This window comes from Eretmochelys imbricata, chromosome 13, assembly GCF_965152235.1.
Source record: "Eretmochelys imbricata isolate rEreImb1 chromosome 13, rEreImb1.hap1, whole genome shotgun sequence".
Classification (NCBI taxonomy): Eukaryota; Metazoa; Chordata; order Testudines; family Cheloniidae; genus Eretmochelys; species Eretmochelys imbricata.
In genome coordinates this window covers 32,345,088-32,372,323 of record NC_135584.1, presented here as the reverse complement: position 1 = coordinate 32,372,323, position 27,236 = coordinate 32,345,088, and the positions used below count along the sequence as shown (strand labels likewise).

The window sequence follows — 27,236 nt, the reverse complement described above, 5'->3', positions numbered from 1 at the left end:
CCAGTCGCTCCCAGCACAGTGTCTCACAATGCTCCAGTCTACCAGCCACTGAATTTCCCACAGTTCTCCAATCTCCCCCGAAGGGACTGTTCTATGATGCTCCAGTCTGCCAGGTAAAGACTTCCTGTGATGCTCCTGCCCCCGGCTGATGAGGCTGGGTCACCCCAGGGCCCTTGTGGCTGCCTTGCAGTAACCCTGGTGGCTACAGCTGCTTCAGAAGGGGAGTGGTGTGGACCTGGGCATGTGAAGGGGTTGTGGCACATGGAGTCACGACTGGGTGAGACAGGGATCAGTGTGTGCGTGGGCACGTGAAGGGGTTGTGGCACGTGGAGGCACGGCTGTGTGAGACAGGGATCAGCGTGTGCGTGGGCGTGGGCATGTGAAGGGGTTGTGGCATGTGGAGGCATGGCTGGGTGAGAGAGGGATCAGCGTGTGCGTGGGCGTGGGCACGTGAAGGGGTTGTGGCACATGGAGTCACAACTGGCTGAGACAGGGATCAGCGTGTGTGTGGGCACGTGAAGGGGTTGTGGCACGTGGAGGCATGGCTGGCTGAGAGAGGGATCAGCGTGTGCGTGGGCGTGGGCATGTGAAGGGGTTGTGGCACATGGAGTCACAACTGGCTGAGACAGGGATCAGCGTGGGTGTGGGCATGTGAAGGAGTTGTGGCACGTGGAGGCATGGCTGGGTGAGACAGGGATCAGTGTGGGCATGGGCGTGGGCATGGGCACGTGAAGGGGTTGTGGCACATGGAGGCATGCCTGGCTGAGACAGGGATCAGTGTGTGCGTGGGCACGTGAAGGGGTTGTGGCACGTGGAGGCACGGCTGTGTGAGACAGGGATCAGCGTGTGCGTAGGCGTGGGCACGTGAAGGGGTTGTGGCACGTGGAGGCATGCCTGGCTGAGACAGGGATCGGTGTGTGCGTGGGCACGTGAAGGGGTTGTGGCACGTGGAGGCATGGCTGGGTGAGACAGGGATCAGCGTGTGTGTGGGCACGTGAAGGGGTTGTGGCACGTGGAGGCATGCCTGGCTGAGACAGGGATCAGTGTGTGCGTGGGCACGTGAAGGGGTTGTGGCACGTGGAGGCATGCCTGGTTGAGACAGGGATCAGTGTGGACCTGGGCACTGAAGGGGTTGTGGCATGTGGACACACGGCTGGGTGAGACAGGGATCAGTATGCACATGAGTGGCAATCCTCATGGGGTCTGTGCACATGCACGGGGAGCTCGGTGAGTGTGCGGGGCCACGGGTGGGCACACTCGGGGTCCATGAGAGCGGGGTCCTCGTGCTAGCCAGGTGCTGGTGCTGGGGCAGTCCCAGGCCGTACTCAGGGTGCAGCTATCACTGCCCTTCTAGCCCCAGGCCAGCCCCGCTGCTCTGACGCCCAGGTCAGACGGGTTTCCTGCCCACACCATCACTGTCTTTCCCCTCCCAGGCCATGGGGCACTGCGCCCTCCACTGATACCCATCCCCCACCCCACATCGTAGCTACAGGGCCCTAGTAGTCCCATGAAGGGTAAGGGGAGGACCCATGGGGCAGTGGCTGGGGGTCGTCTGGTGGCTCCATGCAGTGGGTGGGGAGGGGAGGATCCATGGGGTACAGCCTGTGGGGTGCAGTGCCAGGGATCTGCCAGGGGCTCAGACTGTCCTATTCCTGGCGGCCCCAGGGCTCCGATCCTGCTCCACGCAACCACGAGAGGCAAACAGCTTCCTGTGCAGGCTCCAGACCCAGCTCTGGGGGAGAGAGAGAGCAGGGTGAGTGCCAGGGAGGGGGGGACAGACACACAGGGAGGGGGGGACAGACACACAGGGAGGGGCAGACGGTCAGCGACAGTGGGGGGCAGATGGACACGAGGGGGACATGGGAGGGCAGATGGACACAGAGTGGGGGAGGAGGACTAGACAGATGGACAGATGCAGTGGGGAGGGGTGGGTGCCCCGCCCGTGTGCTGAAGCGGGGCAGACAGACACACAGACTGACGGGCGCCCAGGGGGCATCCCAGCCGCTGTACCTCGGCACCAGGGTCAGAGCGGGGTCGCCAAGTCGGGGGGGGCGTGGCCGTCTCTCTGGCAAACAAATAAAACACCATTTGTGAGGGTGCCAGGGTCACTGTGGGGAGGGGGAGGGAATGGGGCTGGGAATGTGAAGCGGGGGTCAGGGTTGGAGATGGGGAGGAGAGAGGGTATCCCTGGGCCAGTGTGGAGGGTGGAGCTAGGGGTAAGGGCATGGGTGACAGGGTAGGGGTGGGAAGGTTGGGGGGTGCCTTGGTCCCATGTGGAGAACACAGATGGTGGCAGAAAAGAGCAGACTGGTTCTGAAATGGCAACCCCCAGAGCAGCCTCTCCTGGGAGCCAGCAGGCCTGGGGCCCTGCAGTGCCCAGGCCTGGGGCAGGGCAGGGCAGGGCTGGTGCGGGGGTGGAAATGGTAACCGGCCTGGGGCCCCGCAGTGCCTAGGCTTGGGGCAGGGCAGGGCAGGGCTGGAGGTGGAGTGGAAACGTAACCGGCCTGGGGCCCCGCAGTGCCCAGGCTTGGAGCAGGGCAGGGCAGGGCAGGGCTAGGGGTGGGGTGGAAACGGTAACCGGCCTGGGGCCCCGCAGTGCCCAGGCTTAGGGCAGGGCAGGCAGGGCTGGTGCAGGGGTGGAAACGGTAACCGGCCTGGGGCCCCGCAGAGCCCTGCCTGCAGTGCTGCCCATCCCCGGCCGCTTACCAGGCAAGACAGTAATGCCCCCCGCACTCCTGTGAATTCAAATGCTCCCAGTGCTCCCAGGAAAGATGCCAGCCCCTCCCAGAGAGCACAGCCAGACCGCCCACCAGCCAGCCATGCTCAGACAGACACACAGCCAGCTACGCACAGACAGCCTGACAGAGACAGCCAGCCGGCCACGCACAGCCAGACATACAGCCAGTCTACCAGCCAGCCCTGCACAGACAGACTGAGCCAGAGAGACACACACACACTGCCAGCAACATCCATGACCAATGGACGGACCGACAGCCGGACGGACCCTGCTCTGAAGCACAGCCCCCACCCTGGCACCTCTGAGTGGGCGAAGTGAGGTGACAGCTGAGTCCCCTGGAGCCCCGAGAGCTGAGATGGGGATAGAGACAAAGACAGACACCTGCCCCACAGCCCCTGCTGTGCCCCCCTGTACTCACTGGCCGGCGCTGCACTGGGGCAGAACCCCCTGGCGACTCTGCCCGCCTGGGGGATGGCTCCCCCAGAGCCGGAGCAGCTCCTGAGCCAGCGGCTGTCTCGGATGCTGCAAGAGAACCATTGGGGTGGAGGGTGAGCCCAGGGACCCATGCCTGTGCCCGCCCAGACGCATTGCTGGGCATCACCACAGTGATTGGGCTACAGACCACGGAGCCATGTGTCAACAATAGGGACCAGCGTTGCCCCAGCAGCCTCGGTGTGGGGGAGAGGCAGAGACCCCCCCACATGTCTCCCACAAAGCCAGCCCACCACGCACTGACTCCACACAGCCCCAAACCCAGCCGTCTCTTTGAAGCAGCCACACCTCCCTGAATGCCAGGTGCCAGCCCTGTGTACCCTCCCCATGGAGCCAGCTTTCCCTCCACGGTTCCACCGAGCTCCCGAGAGACACCACCCCTGCAACCCTCCTGTCTTGTGGGCTCACCGCGGGGGATGTGCTTGTCGTCCAGCTCCCACTCCTCCTCCTCCAGGTGCCCTGGCAGCGAGCAGGCCCCAGGGGAGCGCCCTGACGCAGGGGACACAGTGCTGGCATCGCAGATCAGGCCCAGGGGGGCAGGGCTGGGGCGGGGGGACGACGTGGCAGCCGGCGGGGAGTATGGGGCCCCGGCCCAAGGGCTGAAGGAAGAGACGGCCACAGAGGCACGGGTGCGGGCGGCTGCAGAGAGAGGGGATGAGAGAGCACCAGGGAAGAGACCCCCCCGAGTCCACAAAGGAGACACCTCTCTGCTCCTAGAGACAGACTGCTCCCCAACCCTGCCCCCAGAGAGACAGCCTAAGGACCCCTCCCCTCCCCAGGAGACCCCATCACCCCTGCTGCTCCCAGAGCCCCCCCTCTCCGAGAGACTCCCTGCTGTGCTCCCAAGACGCCCCCAGAGTGACCCTGCCATGCTGACAGCCCCACACCCCACGGCACCCCCGCAACCCAGCCCCCCTCACCTCTGCCTGTGAGCAGGCTGCTCAGCAGGGCCTGGCTGGGGCTCTGGATGCTGACAAAGGGCTTGTCCCCGATGCCCATGGAGACCATCTCCTGGGTGTGCAGTTCTGGGCAGGACACACAGAGAGAGACTGTCATAACGGGGCAACGTGCCCCCATCCCAACTGGGACCATCCCCCAATCCCATCCTACCGGGGCCACTCCCTGACCCATCCCCCTCCTTCCCCATCACAACGGGGCCCACCCCCCAATTCCATCCTGCTGGGGGTCACTCCCTCCGTCCCATCCCCCTCCTCCTTCTCTACCCCATCTCAGCAGGGCCCACCCCCCAATCCCATCCTACCTGGGCTACTCCCCATCCCATCCCCCTCCTTCCCCACCTCATCATAATGGGCCCACCCCCAAATCCCATCCCACCGGGACCATTCCCCATCCTGTCCCCCTCCTTCTCCACCCCATCACAATGCGCCCACCACCCCCAAGTTCCACCCTGCTGGGGCCATCTCAGCAGGCCCATGCCCCCCATCCTCTCCTCTGCCTTGTCACAAGGCCCACATGTGTCCCTATGCATTACACCAAGGGCCATGTCCCCCACCAATCCCATCCTCTCATTTTGCCATGCTGGTGCCCGTGTCCTCTTGCTTCCCCCAACCCATCACAATGAGAGCTACTCCTTCCCCCAATCCTGACACGCCAGAGCCCATGTACTCACTGCACAACCTCATCCCTCACGCCTCATCTCATTGCAGCCCCGGATCTCGTCCTACCTGTTCTCCCCATTCCTGCCCCCCCATACCACCTCCGCCTACCCTTGCTGAGCGTGGCCTGCCTCCACAGCAGCTGAGCCACGGCGCTGGTCCACTTGTGCTTCACCTCGGGTGAGGAGGCCTGCAGCGTGTAGGCCTCACGCAGCTTGCGACGCCGGAACCAGAGCTCGAATCGCAGCCCACTCTCCCCGATGTTCTCCGTCAGCCCCATATCTGCCGTCTGGGGGGCGGACAGCATGGCCAGGAGGTGAGACACACCTCGAAGGCCTGTTTGCAGTGCAGAGGCGGACCCATGGGGGAGGTAGTGCTGCGGGAGGAATCCTATGGGGCAGGGCAAGTGGTCCCCTGGGGCAGAGTGGGATGAGCCAGCACACCTCGAAGGCCTGTTTGCAGTGGGGGCAGATCCCCTGGAGTGGAACAGGATGGGGTGGGGCAGGGATCCCATGGGGTGGGGCAGGGCATCTTGAAGACCTGTTTGCAATATTGTGGTAGGGGTCCTATGGAGTTGGGCAGGGCAGTGCACCTTGAAGGCCTGCTTGAAGTCCTGGGAGAGAGGGCCGCATGGGGTGGGGCAGGGCTGGGGGAAGGGGTCCCAGGGAGTGGAGCAAGATCCTATGGGGTGGGGCAGGGAAGGAAGCCTATGAGACAGGGTAGTGCAGGGCAGGGGGAGATCCTACTGAGTGGGGCAGGATCCCATTGGGCAGGAAAGAGCAGGGTGGAACAAGGCAGGGGCAAGAGATCCCATGGGGCAGGGCGGAGTCGGGGGAACAAGGCAGGGGCAGGTGATCCCATGAGGTGGGATGGGATCCCATTGGGCAGGGCAAGGCATGGGGGGAACAAGGCAGGGAGAGAGGATCCCATGGGGCAGGGCAAGGCAAGGGGAGGGGATCCCATGGGGCGGGGCAGAGCGGGGGGAACAGGGCAGGGGCAGGAGATCCCATGGGGCGGGGCAGGGCAAGGCAGGGGGATCCCATGGGCAGGGTGGCGCACCTTGTAGGCCTGCTTGTAGACGTAGACGTCCAAGCCGCCCTCAGTGCCCTTGCGCTTGCTGAAGAGCAGCAGCTGCTCGAAGAGGAAGACGTGCCGATGGCACTTGCGGCGCCCACGCAGCACGGTGAACTCGTCCCGGTGCAGCAGCTGCCCCTGTGCCTTCAGCTCCAGCTGTGGGGAGAGGAGATGCCGCGGGCAATGGGCAACCTCCCCGGGCCAGGCTCGCCACCCCCCGGGACAGAGCAGCGCACGCTGGGCGAGCCCCCGGCCGCCCCCTCGGGTAGGGATGGAGCAGCGCACGCTGGGCGAGCCCCCGGCCGCCCCCTCGGGTAGGGACGGAGCAGTGCACGCTGGGAGAGCCCCCGGCCGCCCCCTCGGGTAGGGACGGAGCAGTGCACGCTGGGAGAGCCCCCGGCCGCCCCCTCGGGTAGGGACGGAGCAGTGCAAGCTGGGAGAGCCGCCGGCCGCCCCCTCGGGTAGGGACGGAGCAGTGCAAGCTGGGAGAGCCGCCGGCCACCCCCCGGGACAGAGCAGTGCACTTTGGGCGAGCCGCCGGCCGCCCCCTCGGGTAGGGACGGAGCAGCGCACGCTGGGCGAGCCCCCGGCCGCCCCCTCGGGTAGGGACGGAGCAGTGCACGCTGGGAGAGCCCCCGGCCGCCCCCTCGGGTAGGGACGGAGCAGTGCACGCTGGGAGAGCCCCCGGCCGCCCCCTCGGGTAGGGACGGAGCAGTGCAAGCTGGGAGAGCCGCCGGCCGCCCCCTCGGGTAGGGACGGAGCAGTGCAAGCTGGGAGAGCCGCCGGCCACCCCCCGGGACAGAGCAGTGCACTTTGGGCGAGCCGCCGGCCGCCCCCTCGGGTAGGGACGGAGCAGCGCACGCTGGGCGAGCCCCCGGCCGCCCCCTCGGGTAGGGACGGAGCAGCGCACGCTGGGCGAGCCCCCGGCCGCCCCCTCGGGTAGGGACGGAGCAGCGCACGCTGGGAGAGCCGCCGGCCGCCCCCTCGGGTAGGGACGGAGCAGCGCACGCTGGGCGAGCCCCCGGCCACCCCCTCGGGTAGGGACGGAGCAGTGCACGCTGGGAGAGCCCCCGGCCGCCCCATCGGGTAGGGACGGAGCAGCGCACGCTGGGCGAGCCCCTGGCCACCCCCCCGGGACAGAGCAGTGCATGCTGGGAGAGCCCCCGGCCGCCCCCTCGGGTAGGGACGGAGCAGCGCACGCTGGGCGAGCCCCCGGCCGCCCCCTCGGGTAGGGACGGAGCAGCGCACGCTGGGCGAGCCCCCGGCCGCCCCCTCGGGTAGGGACGGAGCAGCGCACGCTGGGCGAGCCCCCGGCCACCCCCTCGGGTAGGGACGGAGCAGTGCACGCTGGGAGAGCCCCCGGCCGCCCCATCGGGTAGGGACGGAGCAGCGCACGCTGGGCGAGCCCCTGGCCACCCCCCCGGGACAGAGCAGTGCATGCTGGGAGAGCCCCCGGCCGCCCCCTCGGGTAGGCACGGAGCAGCGCACGCTGGGAGAGCCCCCGGCCGCCCCCTCGGGTAGGGATGGAGCAGCGCACGCTGGGCGAGCCCCCGGCCGCCCCCTCGGGTAGGGACGGAGCAGCGCACGCTGGGCGAGCCCCCGGCCGCCCCCTCGGGTAGGGACGGAGCAGTGCACGCTGGGAGAGCCCCCGGCCGCCCCATCGGGTAGGGACGGAGCAGTGCACGCTGGGAGAGCCCCTGGCTGCCCCCTTCTCTGCCCCACCCTGGTTAGGGATGGAGCAGTGCATGCTGGGAGATCCCCGGCCACCTGCTCTGGTAGGGATGGAGCAGGGCATGCTAGGAGAGCCCCTGGGGTCCCATCCCCTCAGGACAGAGCAGTGCATTTTGGGATGGCCTCTGGGCAGAGCAGTGCATGCTGGGATGGCCCTTGGCTACAGTCACCTCACAGCCCCGGATCTGCTCCATCGCCAGCAGGTTCCTGCCGTGCTGCACCTGGGACTCCAGCAGCTGCTGCGCTGCCCGCAAGGCCTCGCGCTCTGTCGCCTGCTCCGGGTCCGTCTCCTGCAGCAGCTCCTCCAGAAAGTGCCCATAGTGCTCCAGCTGCTCCAGGGGCCTCTGCAGGGCACTTGCCAGGGCCGTGTCCTCCCAGGGACCTTCTAGGCTGCTGTGTGCCATCTGGGGGGAGGAGAGGAGCTGAGCACAGAGCCCATAAGCCGGGCTACTGCACCATCACTGGGGCTTCCAGATCCGAACAGCCGCCCAGACCAAGGAACGGAACCCACAGATCCTAACTCCCAGACCCCAGCTCTAACCTCTAGACCCCACTCCCTTCCTAGCACCAGGGCTAGAACCCAGGAGTGCTGGCTCACACACCCCCTCGCTCTAACCACTAGACCCCACTCCCTTCACAGAGCTGGGGATAAGGACATAAGAACACTGGGTCAATGGTCCATCTAGCCCGGTATCCTGTCTTCTGACAGTCGCCTGTGCCAGGTGCTTCAGAAGGAATGAACAGTACAGGGCAGTTATTGAGTGAACCATCGCCTGTCACCCAATCCCAGCTACTGGCAGTCAGAGGTTTAGAGACACCAAGAGCATGGGGTTGCGTCCCTGACCACCTTGGCTAATAGTCATTGAGAGACAAGTTCGTGGAGGATAGGTCCTATTCTTTTTTTAACCCAGATATATTTAGGCCTTCACAACATCCCCTGGCAATGAGTTCCACAGGTTGACTATGTGGAGTGGGAATAATTACTCTCTTGTTTGTTTGTCTGAAACCTGCTGCCTATTAATTTCATCGGGTGACCCCTAGTTCTTGTGTTATGTAAATAACACTTCCTTATTTACTTTCTTCACACCAGTCATGATTTTATAGACCTCTATCATATCCCCTCTTAGTCGTCTCTTTTCTAAACTGAACAGTCCCCGTCTTTCTAATCTCTCCCCATATGGAAGTTGTTCATTACCTCTAGTCATTTTTGTTGCCCTTCTCTGTACCTTTTCCAATTCCAATATATCTTTTTTGACATGGGGCAACCAGAACTGCATGCAGTATTCAAGGTGTGGGTGTACCATGGATTTATATACTGGCATTATGATATTTTCTATCCCTTTCCTCCTGGTTCCTAAAATTCTGTTCGCTTTTCTGATTGCCACTGCTCATTGAGCGGAAAGTTTCAGAGAGCTATCCACACTGACTACAAGATTTTTCTTGAATGCTAACAGCTATTTTAGACCCCAACATTTTGTATGTAGAGTTGGGATTATGTTCTCCAAAGTGCATTACTTTGCATTTATCAACATTGAATTTCATCTGCCATTTTGTTGCCCAGTCATCCCGTTTTGTGAGATCCCTTTGTAACTCTTCACAGTGTTAGACTTAGCTATCTTGTGTAGTTTTGTATCGTCTGCAAATTTTCACACCTCACTGTTTACGCTTTTTTACAGATCAGTTATGAATATGTTGAACAGCCCTGGCCCCAGTATGGATCCTTGGGGAACCCTGCTATTTACCTCTCTCCACTGTGAAAACTGACCATTTATTCCTATCCTTTGTTTCTTGTCTTTTAACCAGTTATTGATCCATGAGAGGACCTTCCCTCTGATCCCGTGACAGTTTACTTTGCTTAAGAGCCTGTGGTGAGAGACCTTGCCAAAGGCTTTCTGAAAGGCCAAATGCAATATATCTGCTGGATTCACCCTTTTTCCACACGGTTGTGGCCCCTCTCAGAGAATTCTAGTAGATTGGTGAGGCATGATTTCTCTTTAAAAAAACCATGCTGACTCTTCCCCAGCAGATCATGTTCGTCCCGGTGTCTGATCATTCTGTTCTTTACCTACAGTTTCAACCAGTTTGCTCAGTACTGAGGTCAGGCTTATCGGCCTGTCATTGCCAGGATCACCTCTACAGCCTTTTTTAAAAAATTGGCGAGACAGTAGCTACTCTGCAGCCATCTGGTACGGAAGCTGATTGAAATGACAGGTTACAAACCCCAGTTCGTAGTTCTGCAATCTCACATTTGAGTTCCTTCAGAACTCTTGGGTGAATCCTAGCTGGTCCTGGTGACTTATTGCTGTTTAATTTATCAATTTGTTCCAAAACTGCACTGCTACAGGCTGGGGACCGACTGGCTAAGTGGCAGTTCTGCAGAAAGGCACCTGGGGATTACAGTGGACAAAAAGCTGGAGATGAGTCAAGAGTGTGCCCTTGTTGCCAAGAAGGCTAACAGCACATTGGGCTGCTTTACTAGGAGCGTTACCAGCAGATCGAGGGAAGTGATTATTCCCCTCTATTCAGCACTGGTGAGGCTACATCTGGAGTACGGCGTCCAGTTTTGGGCCCCCTGCTACAGAAAGGATGTGGACAAATTGGAGAGAGTCCAGCGGAGGACAACAAAAATGATTAGGGATCTGGGGCACATGACTTATGAGGAGAGGCTGAGAGAACTGGGCTTATTTAGTCTGCAGAAGAGAAAAGTGAGGGAGGATTTGATAGCAGCTTTCAACTACCTGAAGAGGGTAACAAAGAGGATGGAGCTCGGCTGTTCTCAGTGGTGGCAGATGACAGAACAAGGAGTAATGGTCTCAAGTTGCAGTGCGGAAGGTCTAGGTTGGATATTAGGAAAAACTATTTCAGTAGGAGGGTGGTGAAGCCCTGGAATGGGTTACCTAGGGAGGTGGTGGAATCTCCATCCTTAGAAGTTTTTATGGCCCTGTGACGACAGGCCCAGCTTGACAAAGCCCTGGCTGGGATGATTTATTTGGAGTTGGTCCTGCTTTGAGCAGGGGGTTGGACCAGATGACCTCCTGAGGTCTCTTCCAACCCTAGTCTTCTATGATTCTATGAAAACCTCCTTTACTCACACCTCAGCCTGGGACAGTTCCTCAGATTGGTCAGCTACAAAGAATGGCTCAGGTGTGGGAACCTCCCTCACATGCTTTGCAGTGAAGACCAATGCAAAGGATTTGTTTAGCTTTTCTGAAACCTCATCTGCCTCGAGTGCTCCTTTAGCACCTCAGATGTCCAGTGGCCCCATTGATTGTTTGGCAGGCTTCCTGCTTCTGATGTACTTAAAAAAGATTTGCTGTTCCTTTGTGTGTCTTTTGCTAGTTGCTCTTCAAATTCCTTTTTTGGCCTGTTCAGTTATACTTTTGCATTTGATGTGATAGAACCCAAGAGTCCTGAACTCCCAGCCCTGCCTGGCCTAACCACTAAACCCCACTCCCCTCCCAGAGCTCTGAGCTTCTCCATGGGAAGATGCAGGCAACACAGATAGTACCTTGTTGGCAGCTTGCTGAGAGGCCAGGGCCGCTTGGAGCTTCTGCCAGTTCTTCACGTAGAGAGCATAGAGACTGAACTGGTCCGCCTGGCGCAGAGAGTGATGGGGGAATTAGAGTCAACTTCAGCTTCACCGCCTCCCCACAGCACAGGGGACACGGGGGAGACACAGAAGGGCTGGGTCAATGCAATTAGAGCAGGAACCCAGGGCAGATGGGCTGTGGCTCCTGCAGGGGTCTACTGGCATCTCCTAGGGAAGACGATGGGGGTGCCAGTGAGCAGCACTCATGCCTTGGGTGGGGGGAGGTGCCTGGGAGAGGGGCGTTCCGGAGGGAGGGTGGGGGTCCCCAGATGGGTCACGGGGCTGGACACTCACATATCGCAGGAAGCAGCCCCCTGCACGGAGTGGGTGGCTGGCGCAGCCCTGCAGCTCCTTCAGGAAGTAGGCGCGGTGGAAGCCCAGCAGCCGGTCGCGGGTGCCCTCCAAGGCACTGCACTCGCGTCTCAGCTCAGGGGGAACCTCCTGGCATCCCGACTCCAGAGCCAGCGACTCAGCCAGGCAGCCCAGATACTCCTGCTCCGAGGCAATCAGCTCTGCCACCAGCCTCTGCTGGGCGCTGGGAAGGAGAGGGGATGGGCATCAGAGAAGGGCCCTGTGCCCTACTCTGTGGGTGCTGATGAGCCTCCCACCCTGGGGTACTCCTACGTGCCGCCCATGGGTCACCCAGCCCGATGCTTCCCTCAATCCCATGGGCGACAGCTGTCCCATGGGTACTGATGGGCCCTGCGCCACAGTGCCCCCCACACCCTCACAGGTGCCAATGGGCCCTCCCCCCGATGGGCACCAACAGGTGGTGCCAGGGTGCACTTCTCTCAGACGGGGCAATGGGTCCCAGCGTGTGGGGTATTCAGGTCCCAGTGCGTATGTGGGGTGGCAGTTAGGGGTGGGGGCAGTGCCCAGAAGCCCCGGGTCCTGGTGTGGTGCAAATATCCCTCCTCCAGAGCGACTCACCCCAGGCGGCGTTTCCGCTCAGTGCTGGGCGTGCCCCCCCACGGCGCCTCGGCCCTCTGGGCACTGCTGCGGACCAGCATCACGTGCTCCCGGGGCGAGCAGGTCCGGTCCACCACCTCCTGGCTGCTCACTTCCAGCCCGCGGATGAGGACACTGGGGCGGGGAGGGCTGGGGCCGGGCTCGCTCAGCGCCCTCTGCGTGCTGGGGGGACCCCTGGGGGGAGGCTGGCAGGGGGGCAGTGTGCCCAGAGGCAGCGTGGGTGCCTGGAAGAAGGCAGCGGCGGGGGTGCTGGTGGGAGGGGGGCTCCGCTCTTCGTCGCTGTTCTCCATGGGGTCCCTAGGGGATGCCAGTGAGTGGCAAGAGGGCACCTCGCACAGGCCAGGGGAGAGGCTGCCAGGCGGGGGCAGCAGGCAGCTCATGCTGCGGGAGGAGCCCAGGCTGGTGTCCAGGCCCCCCGTTGGGCGCTGCGGTGAGCAGGAGGTGCTGGTGCTGTCAGCACGGCGCCGGGGCGGGGGCCCAGTCTGCCATGCCACCTCCAGCCGCCGCTGCAGGAGGCGCCCCAGCTCCTGGCAGCGGGCCCGGCAGCGCCCCAGCTCCCGCAGCGCCCAGGGGTTCTGCACTGCCAGCCCACACATCTCCTGGAAGGCGCCGTCCGAGATCTCGCCATGCTGCTGGCAGTACCGGCCCAGCGCCCCCAGCACCACCTCCGGCCCTGCGCCGTCCTCAATGGCCGACAGGCGCCGGACGCCCTCCAGGGCCCAGGCCTGAGCCTACGAGAGAGGGCAGGAGAGACGGGGTGAGAGTGACGCAGGCCATGGGGGACAGGGAGCGGGGTCAGGGGGACGCAGGCCAGGGGAGACGGGGGGACGCAGGCCAGGGGAGACGGGGAGCCGGCACCAGGATCAGAGTGATGCAGGCCATGGGGGATGGGGAGCTAACGGGGGGGAAGCGGGGAGGAAGAAGGGGGGCGGGAAAGGGAGCCAGGGACAGGGGGGATGGGAAGCCCTGCAATGGAAATGGGCAGGAATGACAAATGGACCCAGGAAAATCACCCCCCACCCCCAATGTGTGATGCTGCCCTGGGGGCGTCCACACCCGCCTCTGGCATGGATAGCGGGGCTGGGCTGCCTCAGATGTGGAGTCGGCTCCCCTGCCAGGAACACGCCCCTGGGCTGAACTAAGCTGGATGCTAAAGGGGAAAGGAGGGATGGGGCAGGCACAGACAGACAGGCAGACAGAGGGAGCATGCCGAGCGGCTGGCACCTGCTGCAGGAAGCGGTGCAGCCGCAGGGCACTGTGCATGGTGTGCGCACAGCTCTCCAGCCGGCGCGCGAAGCTCTCCAGCTGCTGCCCCTCAGGGGCCAGGACCCCGTCACCAGCCAGACGCAGAGCCTCATGCCCCCGGGCCAGCCATTCCTGGGGGAGAGAGGAGGAGACCCTACGCTCCAGACTCCCGCCAGCACAGAGTGCCCCAGGGAGCTGACGCCCCTCAGACACAATCCCCGCCCAGTCCCATGTGGAGCACCCCATAGAGCACGTGCCCCCCCCAGTATAGAGCCCCTCACAGACCCAATACACACCCCACAGCATAGAGCCAATGCTCCCCCACCCTCAGTATGGGGAGTCCTGAAGAGTTAATGCACCCCCAGCCCCATATGGAGCACCCCACAGAGCCCATGTCCCCCCCAGTATAGAGCCCCCTACAGACCCAACGCACACCCCACAGCATAGAGCAACTGGAGAGCCAATGCCCGCCCACTCTCAGCCCAATGCCTGCCTACCCTGCGGAGCCGATGTCCCCCAAATACGATGCGCCCCACAGAGCCGACACCCCCCCGTCACAGAACGGTGCACCCCGCAGAGCCAACGCACCCCCCACCCTCAGTACGGCATACCCCGCAGAGCCAATGTGCCCCCCCCAAACAGCTCACCCCGCAGAGCCAACGCACCCCCCACCCTCAGTACGGCATACCCCGCAGAGCCAATGTGCCCCCCCCAAACAGCTCACCCCGCAGAGCCAACGCACCCCCCACCCTCAGTACGGCATACCCCGCAGAGCCAATGTGCCCCCCCCAAACAGCTCACCCCGCAGAGACGAAGCAACCCCCCCACCCTCAGTATGGCGTGCCTGGCAGAGATGACACCGCCCACACTCAATACGTTGCATCCTGCAGATGCAATACAGCCCCACTCATTACAGCGTGCCCCGTAAAGCTCAGGCTCCCCCACACTTGCTATGGCATGCCTTGCAGAGCTGATCTGCTCCCCCTCAATATGGTGCATCCCACAGGGCAACCCCCCTTATTACAGCGCCCTGCAGAGCCTACGCCACCCCCCCAGAACAGAGAGCCCCGCAGAGCCTACGCCACCCCCCCAGTACAGAGAGCCCCGCAGAGCCTACGCCACCCCCCCCAGTACAGAGAGCCCCGCAGAGCCTACGCCACCCCCAGAACAGAGAGCCCCGCAGAGCCTACGCCACCCCCCCAGGACAGAGAGCCCCGCAGAGCCTACGCCACCCCCCCAGGACAGAGAGCCCCGCAGAGCCTACGCCACCCCCCCAGTACAGAGAGCCCCGCAGAGCCTACGCCACCCCCCCAGTACAGAGAGCCCCGCAGAGCCTACGCCAGCCCCCCAGTACAGAGAACCCCACAGAGCCTACGCCACCCCCCCAGAACAGAGAGCCCCGCAGAGCCTACGCCACCCCCCCAAGTACAGAGAGCCCCGCAGAGCCTACGCCACCCCCCAGTACAGAGAACCCTGCAGAGCCTACGCCACCCCCCTAGTACAGAGAGCCCTGCAGAGCCTACGCCAGCCCCCCAGTACAGAGAGCCCCGCAGAGCCTACGCCACCCCCCAGTACAGAGAACCCTGCAGAGCCTACGCCACCCCCCTAGTACAGAGAGCCCTGCAGAGCCTACGCCAGCCCCCCAGTACAGACAGCCCCGCAGAGCCTACGCCACCCCCCAGTACAGAGAGCCCCGCAGAGCCTACGCCACCCCCCCAGGACAGAGAGCCCCGCAGAGCCTACGCCACCCCCCAGAACAGAGAACCCCGCAGAGCCTACGCCACCCCCCTGTACAGAGAACCCCACAGAGCCTACGCCACCCCCAGTACAGAGCGCCCCGCAGAGCCTACGCCACCCCCCTGTACAGAGAACCCCACAGAGCCTACGCCACCCCCAGTACAGAGCGCCCCGCAGAGCCTACGCCACCCCCCAGAACAGAGCGCCCCGCAGAGCCTACGCCACCCCCCAGAACAGAGCGCCCCGCAGAGCCTACGCCACCCCCCAGTACAGAGAACCCCGCAGAGCCTACGCCACCCCCCAGAACAGAGAACCCCGCAGAGCCTACGCCACCCCCCCAGGACAGAGAACCCCGCAGAGCTGGCACCCCCCAGTATGTAGTGTCCCACAGAACCAGGCCTCCCAGTATGCAGCGCCCCACCCACACTCTTCTCCTCAGGGTCCCAGCCCCCGATTCCACCCACATGGGGGTGTGTACCTGCAGATCCCTCTGTGCAGCACTCAAGTGGGGGAGGGGGCAGGGAAGTGTCTCACCTTGGCAAGGGTGTGAAAAGCCTCAAACTTCGCCAGCGTCTCCTCCACGGTCAACAACGAATCCCCCACCCCCATGGGGGTGAATCCTGCCAGCGCCTGCTCCCCATGGTCAGCCAGCCAGCCCACCACCTGCCAGGACAGGGGGTGAGAGCAACAAGAACGGGCAGGGGGGCAGGCATGTGAGGGTCAGCACCCCAGGCATGGCGGGGGAGAGGACATGGGGGCTGCCAGACTGCTGGGCATGGGAGTTGGGAGGGAACCTGTGGGGGGGCAGTGAGGGGGGAAGGTCACTAGGGGAGGTAGCAGAGGGGTACTACCTGTGTCATCTGCCGGCGGCTCCTCTCCTGCTCCAGCTGCCCCAGGCACCGATTGCTGAGCTGCACCAGCCTATGAATGGCGTCGTCCACCTCCTGATACAAGCTGACAGCCCTCGTGGCTTGGCCACTGGGCACGGGAGAGGATGTCAGTCCCTGCCCCTCGTGCCATACCACTGCCCCATGCGCCATCCCCCTGCCCCATGCATTGCCCCCTCACTGCCAGCCCCACGCTTGCCCAGCCACCCCTACGCTGCCAACTCCATCTAGCAACCGCCACACCCTGTCAGCCCCCCACACTGTGGCCTGGGGACAGCAAATAGCATGTCACTCCCTGCCTCTCACATCACCATGCCGCCAACCTCGTCCCCTGCCCCTCCTCCCCCGACCCCGCTCTGCCAGGCCACAGGGTATGGGGCAGTTTCGCAAGCAAGCATGTGTATAAGGCGGGCAGAGACCACCTCTCCCAACTACAGTGAGAGAACTCTGGCACAGGGGCCAACCCCCAGCATAGGCTGTCGGGACACACCCCGTGTAGGGCCTGATGCCCTCCCGTCCCTTTGGGATGTGGGACAGGTGTCACCTGCAGGTCCCTGATGAGGACAGTTGAGCCAGCAGGGACCCCCCACTGCTCTGCAACTCCAGCAACCGTGGGTCTGACAGCAGCTTCTGCATGGCATCCTTGTGTCCGGAGATCCGCACAGAGAGCGCCTGTGGGCACATAACAGTGAGCAATACAACGCCCCCCTGCACAGCCAGCCTGCCCGGCCCACAACCTCCAACCCAGCCCAGCCCAGCCCCCCCTGCCCAGCCAGCCCCTGGCCCAGAGCCCCCCGAACAGCCGGTCCGGCCCAGAGCCCCCCGAACAGCCGGTCCGGCCCAGAGCCCCCTCAGGAAGGCCAAGGGGGCCCTGCAGGGGCTGGAGAGTCACATGGGGAGAGCCAGGGAGGCCTGGAAGACTGTGTGGGAATACAGGGTGGCAGGAGACTTGTAGGGGGAGGGCAGGACAGCTGCAGCAGGGCTGGGGAGCAGGGGAGTCATGGGAAGGCCAAGGGGCACCGAGCTGCAAGGGGACCTGGGGTTGGGGGCAGGCGAGCTGCATGGGGGTGTCACGTACCTCGTCGCCCTCGGCCAATTCTGATGCCTCCAACTTGGCACTGGCCACTTGCACTGACTGGATCACGCCCTGGCAGAGCCCGCAGAGCCGCTCCAGCGCCTGCAGGGAGAGACAGCGGGCAGCGGGGGGGACACAGACCCCTGGAGGAGATGGCAGGAAGAGGGGCTGGGGCTCAGTCAGGGGTACTGCAGTGGGGAATGTGCCACCCTGGTTAGTGGGAGGTTGTGCGACATGGGGTGCTGCAGGGGGCAGGGGTTGTGGAGGTGTTGGGGTGCTGGAGGGTTATGGGGGTCACTCCTAGCTCTCACCTGGCACATCTCCACCCACTGGGTCTGCGAGTGCTGCAGGGTCCCACCTAGAGTTGGCTGCAGCTGCTCTGGGTCCACGAACTGGGGCAGGTCGCTTGGGGAGAGCACAAGTGCTTCCTGGGGAAGGGAGCAGGGCGTCACCAAGCAAGGAACTCCCACTGCCCCCCCCAGCCAGGGGTAAACCTGCCACCCCTCTGCTCCCAGGCAGGGAACCCCCTCCTATTATCCCCCCTCCAGGCAGGGAACCCCCTCCCATTATCCCCCTATGACAGGGAATTCCCCCCACACACCTCCTCCCAGCTGTACCTGCCAGGCAGGAAACCCGCTCCATTATCCCCCCTCCAGGCAGGGAACCCTCTCCCATTATTCCCCCGCCCCCGACAGGGAACTCCCTCCCATTATCCCTCCCCAGGCAGGGAATCCCCCCCACACCCTCCCAACTGCACCTTCCAGGCAGGAAACCCTTCCCATTCAGCACTCTCACTCTGGTTCAGGTGCTGTCAGTCCTTCCTACCCCACCCCTGACCCCCTGGCACCCCCTACCTGAATGAGGGGCAGCTCCTCATGGCCCACCAGTGGGGCCAGCACCAGCAGGCGGCTCACAAGAGCTGGTGACACCTCCTGCAGGGCAAGAAGAAATCAGGCTGCCACCCCAGTGCCCAGGGCAAGGGGATGAGCGTGGGGCAGGTAGGGGTCACAGTTGTTCTTTGGAGTCCTTGCAGGGCTGGCAGCAGGGTGGGGAGGGGCCATGCCAAGGTGCAGGCAGTGGGGGGAGCTTTGTGCTGTTGGGGGGTGGGGAGGAGTCGTGGGGGTAAGGAGCAGCATGGGGCCATGTGGGGGGCGGTGCAGGCTGTCGGCAGGGAGCCATGCGCGGTAGGGCAGGGCAGGAGGAGCAGCAGGTACCCTGTGGGAGGCAAGCCAGGGGTGGGGAGGGGTCATGGCAGGGGAAGCTGGGTGGCTGTGCTGGGTCCTCGCAGGACTGGCAGCCGTGCAGGAGGTGGTGAGGCAGGGCTGGGCTCCGCAGGGGGGCTGGGGCGCAGTGCTGGGAGAACCAGAGAACCGTTAGAGGGGGTAGGAAGGGGATATGCAGGTGGGGGGCAGTGTTGGGGGGGTCTGTCTGGGGCAGTACCTGCAGCTCCTGCAGGGCTGGCAGCAGTGCAGGGGGATGGGGGGACAGAGCCCCCCCTTGCCGCAGATCCAGCAGCACCGTCAGCCCCAGCTCCTGCTGCTCCTTCCTATAGGGGAGAGGACAGTGAGGGGTTAATGGGGTGAGAGCTCTCACCCCCCCATAGGAGATGAGGGAGCAGAAATGGGGCGAGGTGTGTGGCATGGGGCAGTTGTGGGGGTGTACGGAGGACAATGTGGGGTTGGTGTAGGGGATGTGATGGCCTGGGGGTTTATGTAGGGAGCATGGGGGATGGTGTGACAAGTGGGGATGAGGGTGTGGGGGCTGTGTGGAAGGAGCTAGTGTGGGGGAAGATGTGAAAAGTGGGGGGACATATGTGGGAGGACTGGGGTCTCCCTGTTGGCATTACCTGAGCAGCGAATGCAGGTATCACAGGGCTTGCCTCAGCTCCCCATGAGCTGGGAGGAGTTGGCATAGGGATGGGGAGGGTCAGCAGGGATCCGTGTGTGGGGGGTGGGGTAGGGACGCAGGGGGATGGATGTGGGAGGACGGGGGTCTCCCCGTTGGTGTTACCTGAGCAGTGAATGCAGGTATCGCAGGGCCTGGCTTAGCTCCCCCTGAGCTGGGGCTGACTCCCCTGGGGGCTGGGGGGTGACGGTCAGCAAGGCCCTTCCCATCCGGTCTACTCCGCCTGCAGGGGCAAGGCAGGGTGAAGGAGACTGTGTGCCTGGGCAGGGCCTGTGACACCCCTGCCAGGAGCATGGCAGAGGGAGGACAGCTGTGGGGCAGCCCTAGGGTGGTGGGAGCAAGCAGTTCTATTCTGCGCTCCCAGAAGCTAGGCCAAGCAGGAGGAGCGGCTGCTTGGGGTCTTCCCTGCGCTTGATGTGAGCTTGCAGGTGGCAGAAGGGGAGTTTCTCCCCCACAGCCTCTCCACAAAGGGGAACAGAGGATCCCAGAGGAAAATGCTCCTCCATGACCCCTACAGACCCCTCCACAGTGCACTGCACTCTCCCTGCCCCCAGCAGGAACCCCCATCCCCGCCCCGCCGCCCTTGCTCTGTTCCCCTGTGGTGCCAGGCACCTAGCTCTGCCCCTTGGGAGATGCCCAGCTGTAGAAAACCCCTGCCCCAGACAACCAGGCCATGGCACTGAACCCAGCAGCAGCCTTTCCCTCAGACAGCCACTGCCTCCTTCCCGTGCCATGGCTCCCCACGAGGCCGCCAGCCCAGAGGGGCGTGGACAGCGCAGCGTGGCACAGCGTGGCACAACCAGGGGTTGCATGCTCTGTTCATTTGCCCCAGTAGCTGGTGGCTGAGCCCTCTTTCTGACCCCTGCCCCAGGGGCTGCACCCACATTACCGTATCTGCCTGTAAAGGAGGGGCTGAGGCCAGGCTGCCTGGGAAGGGAATGGAAATAATGAACCCAGCAAGAAGCACGAGGGGGCAACTCAGGGCCCCCAGCCAAGGGGCTCCAGGCCCGTGGGCACACATTCTGCCCAAGACCAAAGCACCTCTAGACCCCAGGACCTCCTAGCTCCCACCCAGCGCCCTCTCTGCTGGGCCACAGCCCATCCGGGCATTGGCACTGGGCTTTCCTTGGCCTGGCTGGCTCCAGGACGCCAGGTTTGTCCAGGCAGCTCCCTCAGCGCACTCAGGGCGACAGGGCACCGGGTCCAAGCGGAGAAGGGGAGTGGACCTGCATCAAGGCGACAGGAGGGATGTGAGGGTGGGGTGCTGCTACACCAGGCTCTGGGGTGCCGCCCTCCCCCGTCCAGGTGCCTAGCCGCTAACCAGCATAGGTGCGGGCACTAACCTGTCAGCTGGAAGATGCCCGAGCCCAAAAGCTCCCAGTCTACATCTTGCTCCACAGGGGCCGAGGTGGGGGGCAAGGATTCCAGGGGGCAGCTGGTTCCTGCACCCCCCGTGAGGGGCAAAGCACTCTTCACAAAGGGGGCTGTGCCAGCACCAATGGCCTCCGTCCTCTCCAGGGATCTGGGGGCAGCCTCTTCCTCTGCGCCTGTGGGGACTGCAGCCTCTGCCAGGGCCGCTGTGAGGGCCCCCTGCCCGGGGCAGTCAGCACGAGTCTCTTCCTCTTGGCTGGGAGGGATGGACCCCTCTCCTGAGGTGAGGGCAACGGGGAGTCTGGTGCCAGAGGGGCTGTCTGGCTCTGTGCTGCTGGGGAGGACGCCTCCTTCTCCTGGGGTGGGGGCAACGGGGAGTCTGGTGCCAGAGGGGCTGTCTGGCTCTGTCCTGCTGGGGGGGACGCCCCCTTCTCCTGGGGTGGGGACAACGGGCAGTCCAGTGCCAGAGGGGCTGTCCCGTTCTGTGCTGCTGGGGGGAATGCCCCCTTCTCCTGGGGTAGGAGCAACAGGGGGTCCAGTGCCAGAGGGGCTGTCCCGTTCTGTGCTGCTGGGGGGAATGCCCCCTTCTCCTGGGGTGGGAGCAACAGGGAGTCCAGTGCCAGAGGGGCTGCCTCCTTCTGTGCTGCTGGGGGGAACACCCCCTTCTTTGGTGGTGGGGGGGATGCCCCCCTCTCCTGGGGCGGAGGTAATGGGCACTCTGGTGCCAGAGGGGCTGCCCTCCTTTTTGGTGCTTGGGGGGATATCCCCCTCTCTTGGGGTGGGGACAACAGGGAGTCTGGTGCCAGCAGGGATACCCCCCCCTTTGGTGCCAGCCAGGGCATCCCCCACCCCTGTCCCAGGAGACCCAGGCTCCTTCCAATCCATATTGGTGGGGCAGCCTCTCCCTCCCCACTTTCTCCTTCTGCGGTTGCCCTTGGCAGCCCGGTGCGGCAGCCCCACAGCAGAGTCCCCAATGGCCCCTTGCTGGGGGCTAGTCCTGGCTCCTGGTGGCTCTGCTCTGGCTGACCTCAGGTCAGCACTGGAAGCCTCATGCTGGGGGCTGCTCGGCCTTGAAAGACCCTGGCTCTGTGCCTGCTGCCCAGGGCTAGGCCATGCAGCTGGCCAGGTCGCCTGCCCCCCTCCCTCACTAAGTCCCTGCACCTCAGCCACAGTGCTGGGCTGGGGAGAGATGGCTGGGGTGCCAGGGTCCCTGCTCTGCTGTTCCTCCCCGAGGTTGCAATCCCCTCCTTTCTGCCTCTCCTCAGGGACCCCATCCCGCTGCTTCTCCTCAGGGTCCCCGCCCCGCTGCTCCTCCTTGAAGCTGGGATCCCCCACATGTTGCCCCTCCCCAAGGTCCTCAGCACGCTGCTCCTCCCTGAGGCTGAGATCCCCTTCCCGCTGCCCCTCTGGAGGGTCCCCACCACGCTGCTTGTCCCCCCCCAGACTGGGATCCCCTGCCTTCTCCCCAGTGTCTCCTCCCCACTGCCTCTCCCCAGGCAGACGCCCCCCTTTGCCCCGACTCTGTGCTGCCACTTTGTGTGCAGGGCCTCCCCGATCCTGCCCATCCCCCTGGCTGACCCTCGGCCCTCCAGTCTCCCCGTATGGCCTCTGTAGGTCCCAGCCCCGGAGGAGCCCTGCTTGGCCGGGATCTGCCCCTGGCCGCCCCCCTTCCCAGGTCCTGCGGGGCCGGTTCCTGGGCAGAGTCTCCTCCCGGCTGGGCTTGTGGTGCAGCCAGGCACGGTGGCGCCGGTTGCGGCCTTTGCCCTGGCCCTTGCGGGCGGGCAGGGTGCGGGTCTGGGAACTGGGGGACACTGGGGTTGGGGGGGCATCATGACGTGGCGGGCTGATTTCCAGGAGCTGCACGTACTCCCCCTCCAGGCCCACACCTTCCGCCTCCTGGCTCTCCCCGCCTGAGTGGCGCCCATCCCCAGGGCTGCGAGCCCCCAGCACCTCAGGGCTGGGGCCCGGCAGGCAACGCCGCCCCACCATGAAGCTGCCTTGGTGCACAAACTGCGGGCAGATGAGTTCGGTCCAGGGCCGGCGCAGCACCCGCTCTTCAGCGGCCAGCAGGCAACGCTCCAGCCGCCCGGCCCGCCGGTCTTTGTTGATGCCGTTCAGCCACTCGGCAGTGAAGAGGAAGGGGTAGGCGTCAGGCAGCACCGGCAGCTCCTGCACGCTGCGCCCGTCCGGCGACAGGCACTTGAGCACCAGGCGGGGGGCATGAGACAGGTAGGGGGCCACCTGCAGGTAGAAGTCGCCAGGACACAGCTGCTGCCAGGGCAGGGAGCTGAGCTGCACCACGACCTTCTCGTGCAGACAGAGCGGCCACCCCTCGTGACAGAACACAAACCCGCTGTACTGGGCCTGAGGGGGGAGAGGGACGGAGTCAGGGGGCAGCCCAACCTGGGGCACCCGGTCCTGCGCCTGCGAGGCCAGATGCGCCCCTCCACGCGCTGGGCCTGGAGCCGCAAACCGCTCCACACACCAGGCCCACAGACAGGCAGACAGACACCCCTCCACGCGCTGGGCCTGGAGCCGCAAACCGCTCCACACACCAGGCCCACAGACAGGCAGACAGACACCCCTCCACGCGCTGGGCCTGGAGCCGCAAAACGCTCCACACACCAGGCCCACAGACAGGCAGACAGACACCCCTCCACGCGCTGGGCCTGGAGCCGCAAACCGCTCCACACACCAGGCCCACAGACAGGCAGACAGACACCCCTCCACGCGCTGGGCCTGGAGCCGCAAACCGCTCCACACACCAGGCCCACAGACAGGCAGACAGACACCCCTCCACGCGCTGGGCCTGGAGCCGCAAACCGCTCCACACACCAGGCCCACAGACAGGCAGACAGACACCCCTCCACGCGCTGGGCCCACAGACTGACACACACCCCTGTATGCACTGGGCCTGTAGCTGCATGCCCTCTCCACGCGCCGGACCCACAGACGCACGCCCCCTCCATGCGCCAGGCCCTCAGACAGACGCACGCCCCCTCCATGCGCTGGGCCCACAGACTGACGCACACCCCTGCATGTATTGGGCCTGCAGCCACACATACTCTCCACGCACCAGCACACAGACAGAAGCCCCTCAATGGGCCAGGCCCACAGACAGATGCACGCCACCTCCATGTGCCAGACCCACAGACAGATGGCCCTCCACCTGCCGGGCCCATGGACAGACAGACGCCCCCTCCGTGAGCCGGTCCTGTAGACAGACACATGCCCCCCCATGCATCAGGCCTGCAAACAGACACACAACCCTCCATGCACTGGGCCAAACCCACACCTTTGCACACATTGGGCCAGATACACATGGATGGACAGATGGAGGGACAGACAGACTCACACAGGCCTCCTGTTGAATGCGTGCCAGGATGTGCTTGGCCGGTATGAGGAACTCAATGGTGTAGTGCAGGGCATCCTCCCGGTACGTTCGCTCCACCACCTCGAACACCTGCCCCAGCAGGGTGGGCGCTGTGGCCGCAAAGGGCGGGTACAGGGCAGAGAGCGTGTTCTGCACACAGTCCTCCACTGGCTCGGGCTCCTGCGGGGAAGGGCAACACAGCACTGCCCTAAAGACTAGTCACACTCTTCTCCTAGCTCAGAGAGACGACCCAGAAGTCTTGGTGCACAGCTCCCAGGCCCCCTGCTCCATCCCACTAGACCCCACCACCTCTCAGCTCAGAGAGAGAACCCAGGAGTCCTGGCTCCCAGATCCCCAGCTCTAACCCGCTCTCCTCCCAGACCTTGCCCAGCTGAGGCCCTGAGGTGTGGGAAGGCGTTGTGCAGCATGTACTAAACAGCCCAGCTCACGTTATGGGCCAGGGCCCTGCCCACACAAGGGTGCCAAGCCCAGTCCAAGCTAGCCGACAGCGTGAGCACAGCTGGGCTGGGCCAGGGAGCCGAGCACAGCCCCCTGCACCAGCTGCAAGCCATTAACGGCGCTGAGCTCATTCCTTCCGCAGCACACAAGGCCAGGAAACTGCCATGGGGAGGGGAGAGCTCTGTCTAGACTCCGCTCCTCACACCCCATCAGCTGGCACCGGTGCCAAGTGAGGGCAGGGACCAGCCCTCAGCATCTATCTCCAAGTCCATACCCAACTCAGAGGGGGCCTGCGCCCACACAGACATCACCTCAGCCCTCTGCCCCCCACAGAGCAGGCACTGGTTAGGGTTGGGGAACTGGCCCCTGGCCATCTATCCCCATCACCATACCCCACTCAGGGCAGGACAGCCCCACAATACCCCAGTCCCCTGCTCCCCACAGCACTGGCCAGGAGTGGGGGAATTGGAGAGGGAAATCTCTACTGTAGACAGACACATGCAACTTCCCAGTGCTGCGAGCTTCCTTGTGACAGTGCCCAGCTGGAAACTCTAGGCAACGCGAGCTACCCCACGCAGTGCCCAAATGGAGACCCTTGTGCTGCAAGCTTCCCTGTGACAGTGCCCAGCCAGGGACCCCTGGCCCCAGGGCGATCCCCACCACCCAGCCCCCAGCAGGGTGACTCCCTATGAGACAGACAGACACGCCCCATCCAGTGCCTCCCGTCCAACTCCTGTATAAACACAGCTCACAGGAGTGTCTCCTCCCAGCTCTTGACATTCCCTGTGTACAGGACGGCGCAAGGACAACCAGAGAATCCAGGGAGAGACATGGGTGGGGGCGGGAGGGGAGACTAGGAGCTGGGGGAGGCAGATGGACCCTTGATAGCCAGAGAGTCCTGGCCAGAAGAGAGGTGGATGGGGGGTACTTACAGAGCCCTGGCCGGGCAGAAGGGGTAGAGGGGGACTGGAGTGCTGGAACAGTTTTTATAGTGGGAATGCTGAGAGCCATTTAACCAAACTGTAAACCCAGTATATAATGGAAACCATTTTGAGCCAGAGGGTGCGGCAGCACCCCCATAACCCCTAGTTCCAGCACCAATGGAAGGAGACACCTGGGAAACCCTGTCCGGCTGAAGAGATGGAGGGGTGGCACCCAGGGAGCCTTGGCCAGAGGGGACTGGATGGGGGATACCCGGGGAGCCCAAGCCAGTGCTGGGTGGGCGATATCCCAGGGGCCCTGACCCGGTTAAGTTGGATGGGGGGTAACCAAGGGCCCTGGCCAGGCAGGGGCTGGGTGGGGGGTACCTGGGGAGCCCTGGCCGGGCAGGGACTGGGTGGGAGATACCCGAGGGGCCCTGACCAGGTTAAGTTGGATGCGGGGTATCCTGGGGCCCTGGCTGAGAGAAGGAGGGGTGGGGGTTACCTGGGGGGCTGTGACTGGGAGGAGGCTGGGTGGGGGATATCCGAGGGGCCCTGACCAGGTTAAGTTGGATATGGGGTATCCAGGGCCCCTGGCCAGAAGGAGGGGTGGGGGTTACCCGGGGGGCCCTGTCCAGGAGAAGGAGGGGTGGGGGTTACGGGGTGGGGGCCTGGCCAGGTAGGGACTGGGTGGGGGGGTATCTAGGGGGCCCTGGCCAGGAGAAGGAGGGGTGGGGGTTACCCGGGGGGCCCTGACCAGGTTAAGTTGGATGGGGGGTACCCGGGGGGGCCCTGGTCAGGTTAAGTTGGATGGCAGGTATCCGGGGGGGCCTGGCCGGGCGGGGGCTGAGTGGGGGTTACCCGGGGGGGGCTGGCCAGGTTAAGTTGGATGGCAGGTATCTGGGGGGGCCTGGCCGGGCGGGAGTTGGGTGGGGGGCCCTGGCCAGGTTAAGTTGGATAGGGGGTACCCGGGGGGGGCCTGGCCGGGAGGGGGCAGGGGCTGGGTGGGGGGTTCCCCTGGGGGCCCTGGCCGGGCGGGAGTTGGGTGGGGGGCCCTGGCCAGGTTAAGTTGGATAGGGGGTACCCGGGGGGGGCCTGGCCGGGAGGGGGCAGGGGCTGGGTGGGGGGTTCCCCTGGGGGCCCTGGCCGGGCGGGAGTTGGGTGGGGGGCCCTGGCCAGGTTAAGTTGGATAGGGGGTACCCGGGGGGGGCCTGGCCGGGAGGGGGCAGGGGCTGGGTGGGGGGTTCCCCTGGGGGCCCTGGCCGGGCGGGAGTTGGGTGGGGGGCCCTGGCCAGGTTAAGTTGGATAGGGGGTACCCGGGGGGGGCCTGGCCGGGAGGGGGCAGGGGCTGGGTGGGGGGTTCCCCTGGGGGCCCTGGCCGGGCGGGAGTTGGGTGGGGGGCCCTGGCCAGGTTAAGTTGGATAGGGGGTACCCGGGGGGGGCCTGGCCGGGAGGGGGCAGGGGCTGGGTGGGGGTTCCCCTGGGGGCCCTGGCCGGGCGGCGATACTGACCATGGCGCACCCAGTGCGCTCCCCGTGCCGGGCGCTGGGGCTCGCCCCCCCATGGGCCGCAGCGGCTCGGTCCCGCTAGACGCCTCCGGCCACCGGGCTGGACTGGAGCCGCTCACGCAGGACGGGGCCCCGCCAAGGGGGACGCCGAGACGCAGGCGGCGGCGGGCGGTGCCGGGCAGCGGACCCGAGCTCCGCGCGACCGAGGCACGCCCAGACCGGGACCCCCACACAGCCCCAATCTGCCCGGAACACCCCTAACCTGGCCTGGGGCCCCCAGAACCCGGATCGGCTCCCCCGTGTACCCCTACCACTGGAATAACCCTGACTCCGCCTCGCACCCGCAATGCACCCCAAGCCAGGACCCTCCAGCCTAACTACCTGGGGGCCCCCAAACCCACTGCGGATAGAGCCCACCAAGGGAGCTCCCAACCCTTACCCCCCGACCCCCTACAGCCTTGCATGGGAGCCCCATACCACCACCCTGGGGAAACCCGCCACAGCAACCTCGCAAGAAGATCCCCTACCTGTGGGTAGTCCCTCCTCAT

General features: G+C 64.4%; 1 protein-coding gene across 1 annotated transcript; it reads right to left on the bottom strand.

The window, feature by feature from the left end:
• Nucleotides 1-1,636: 1,636 nt before the first annotated feature.
• ARHGEF40 (Rho guanine nucleotide exchange factor 40) lies at nt 1,637-27,236 on the bottom strand. Its single transcript, XM_077832293.1, has 22 exons — nt 27,216-27,236; nt 23,784-23,981; nt 20,401-22,792; nt 19,163-19,280; nt 18,593-18,698; nt 18,007-18,084; nt 17,464-17,580; nt 17,156-17,254; nt 16,622-16,749; nt 16,042-16,168; nt 15,725-15,853; nt 13,433-13,585; nt 12,170-12,939; nt 11,534-11,774; nt 11,159-11,245; nt 7,821-8,054; nt 5,905-6,075; nt 4,957-5,134; nt 4,150-4,254; nt 3,638-3,868; nt 3,156-3,259; nt 1,637-1,732 (listed from the first exon to the last, which is right to left on the bottom strand). The coding sequence occupies exons 1-22, from the start codon at nt 27,234-27,236 to the stop codon at nt 1,637-1,639; spliced, it is 5,883 nt and encodes a 1,960-aa protein (XP_077688419.1).

Bases quoted from the DNA above. Each gene is read 5' to 3' on its own strand.
- ARHGEF40 (XM_077832293.1), bottom strand. From the start codon at position 27,236: ATGAGGAGGGACTACCCACAG. The intron at 16,169-16,621 runs GTGACACCTGTC...TCCCGTGCCCAG, and splicing joins TCCTCATCAGGGACCTGCAG to TGGCCAAGCCACGAGGGCTG. The intron at 4,255-4,956 runs GTAGGCGGAGGT...TGTCCTGCCCAG, and splicing joins GCAGGCCACGCTCAGCAAGG to AACTGCACACCCAGGAGATG.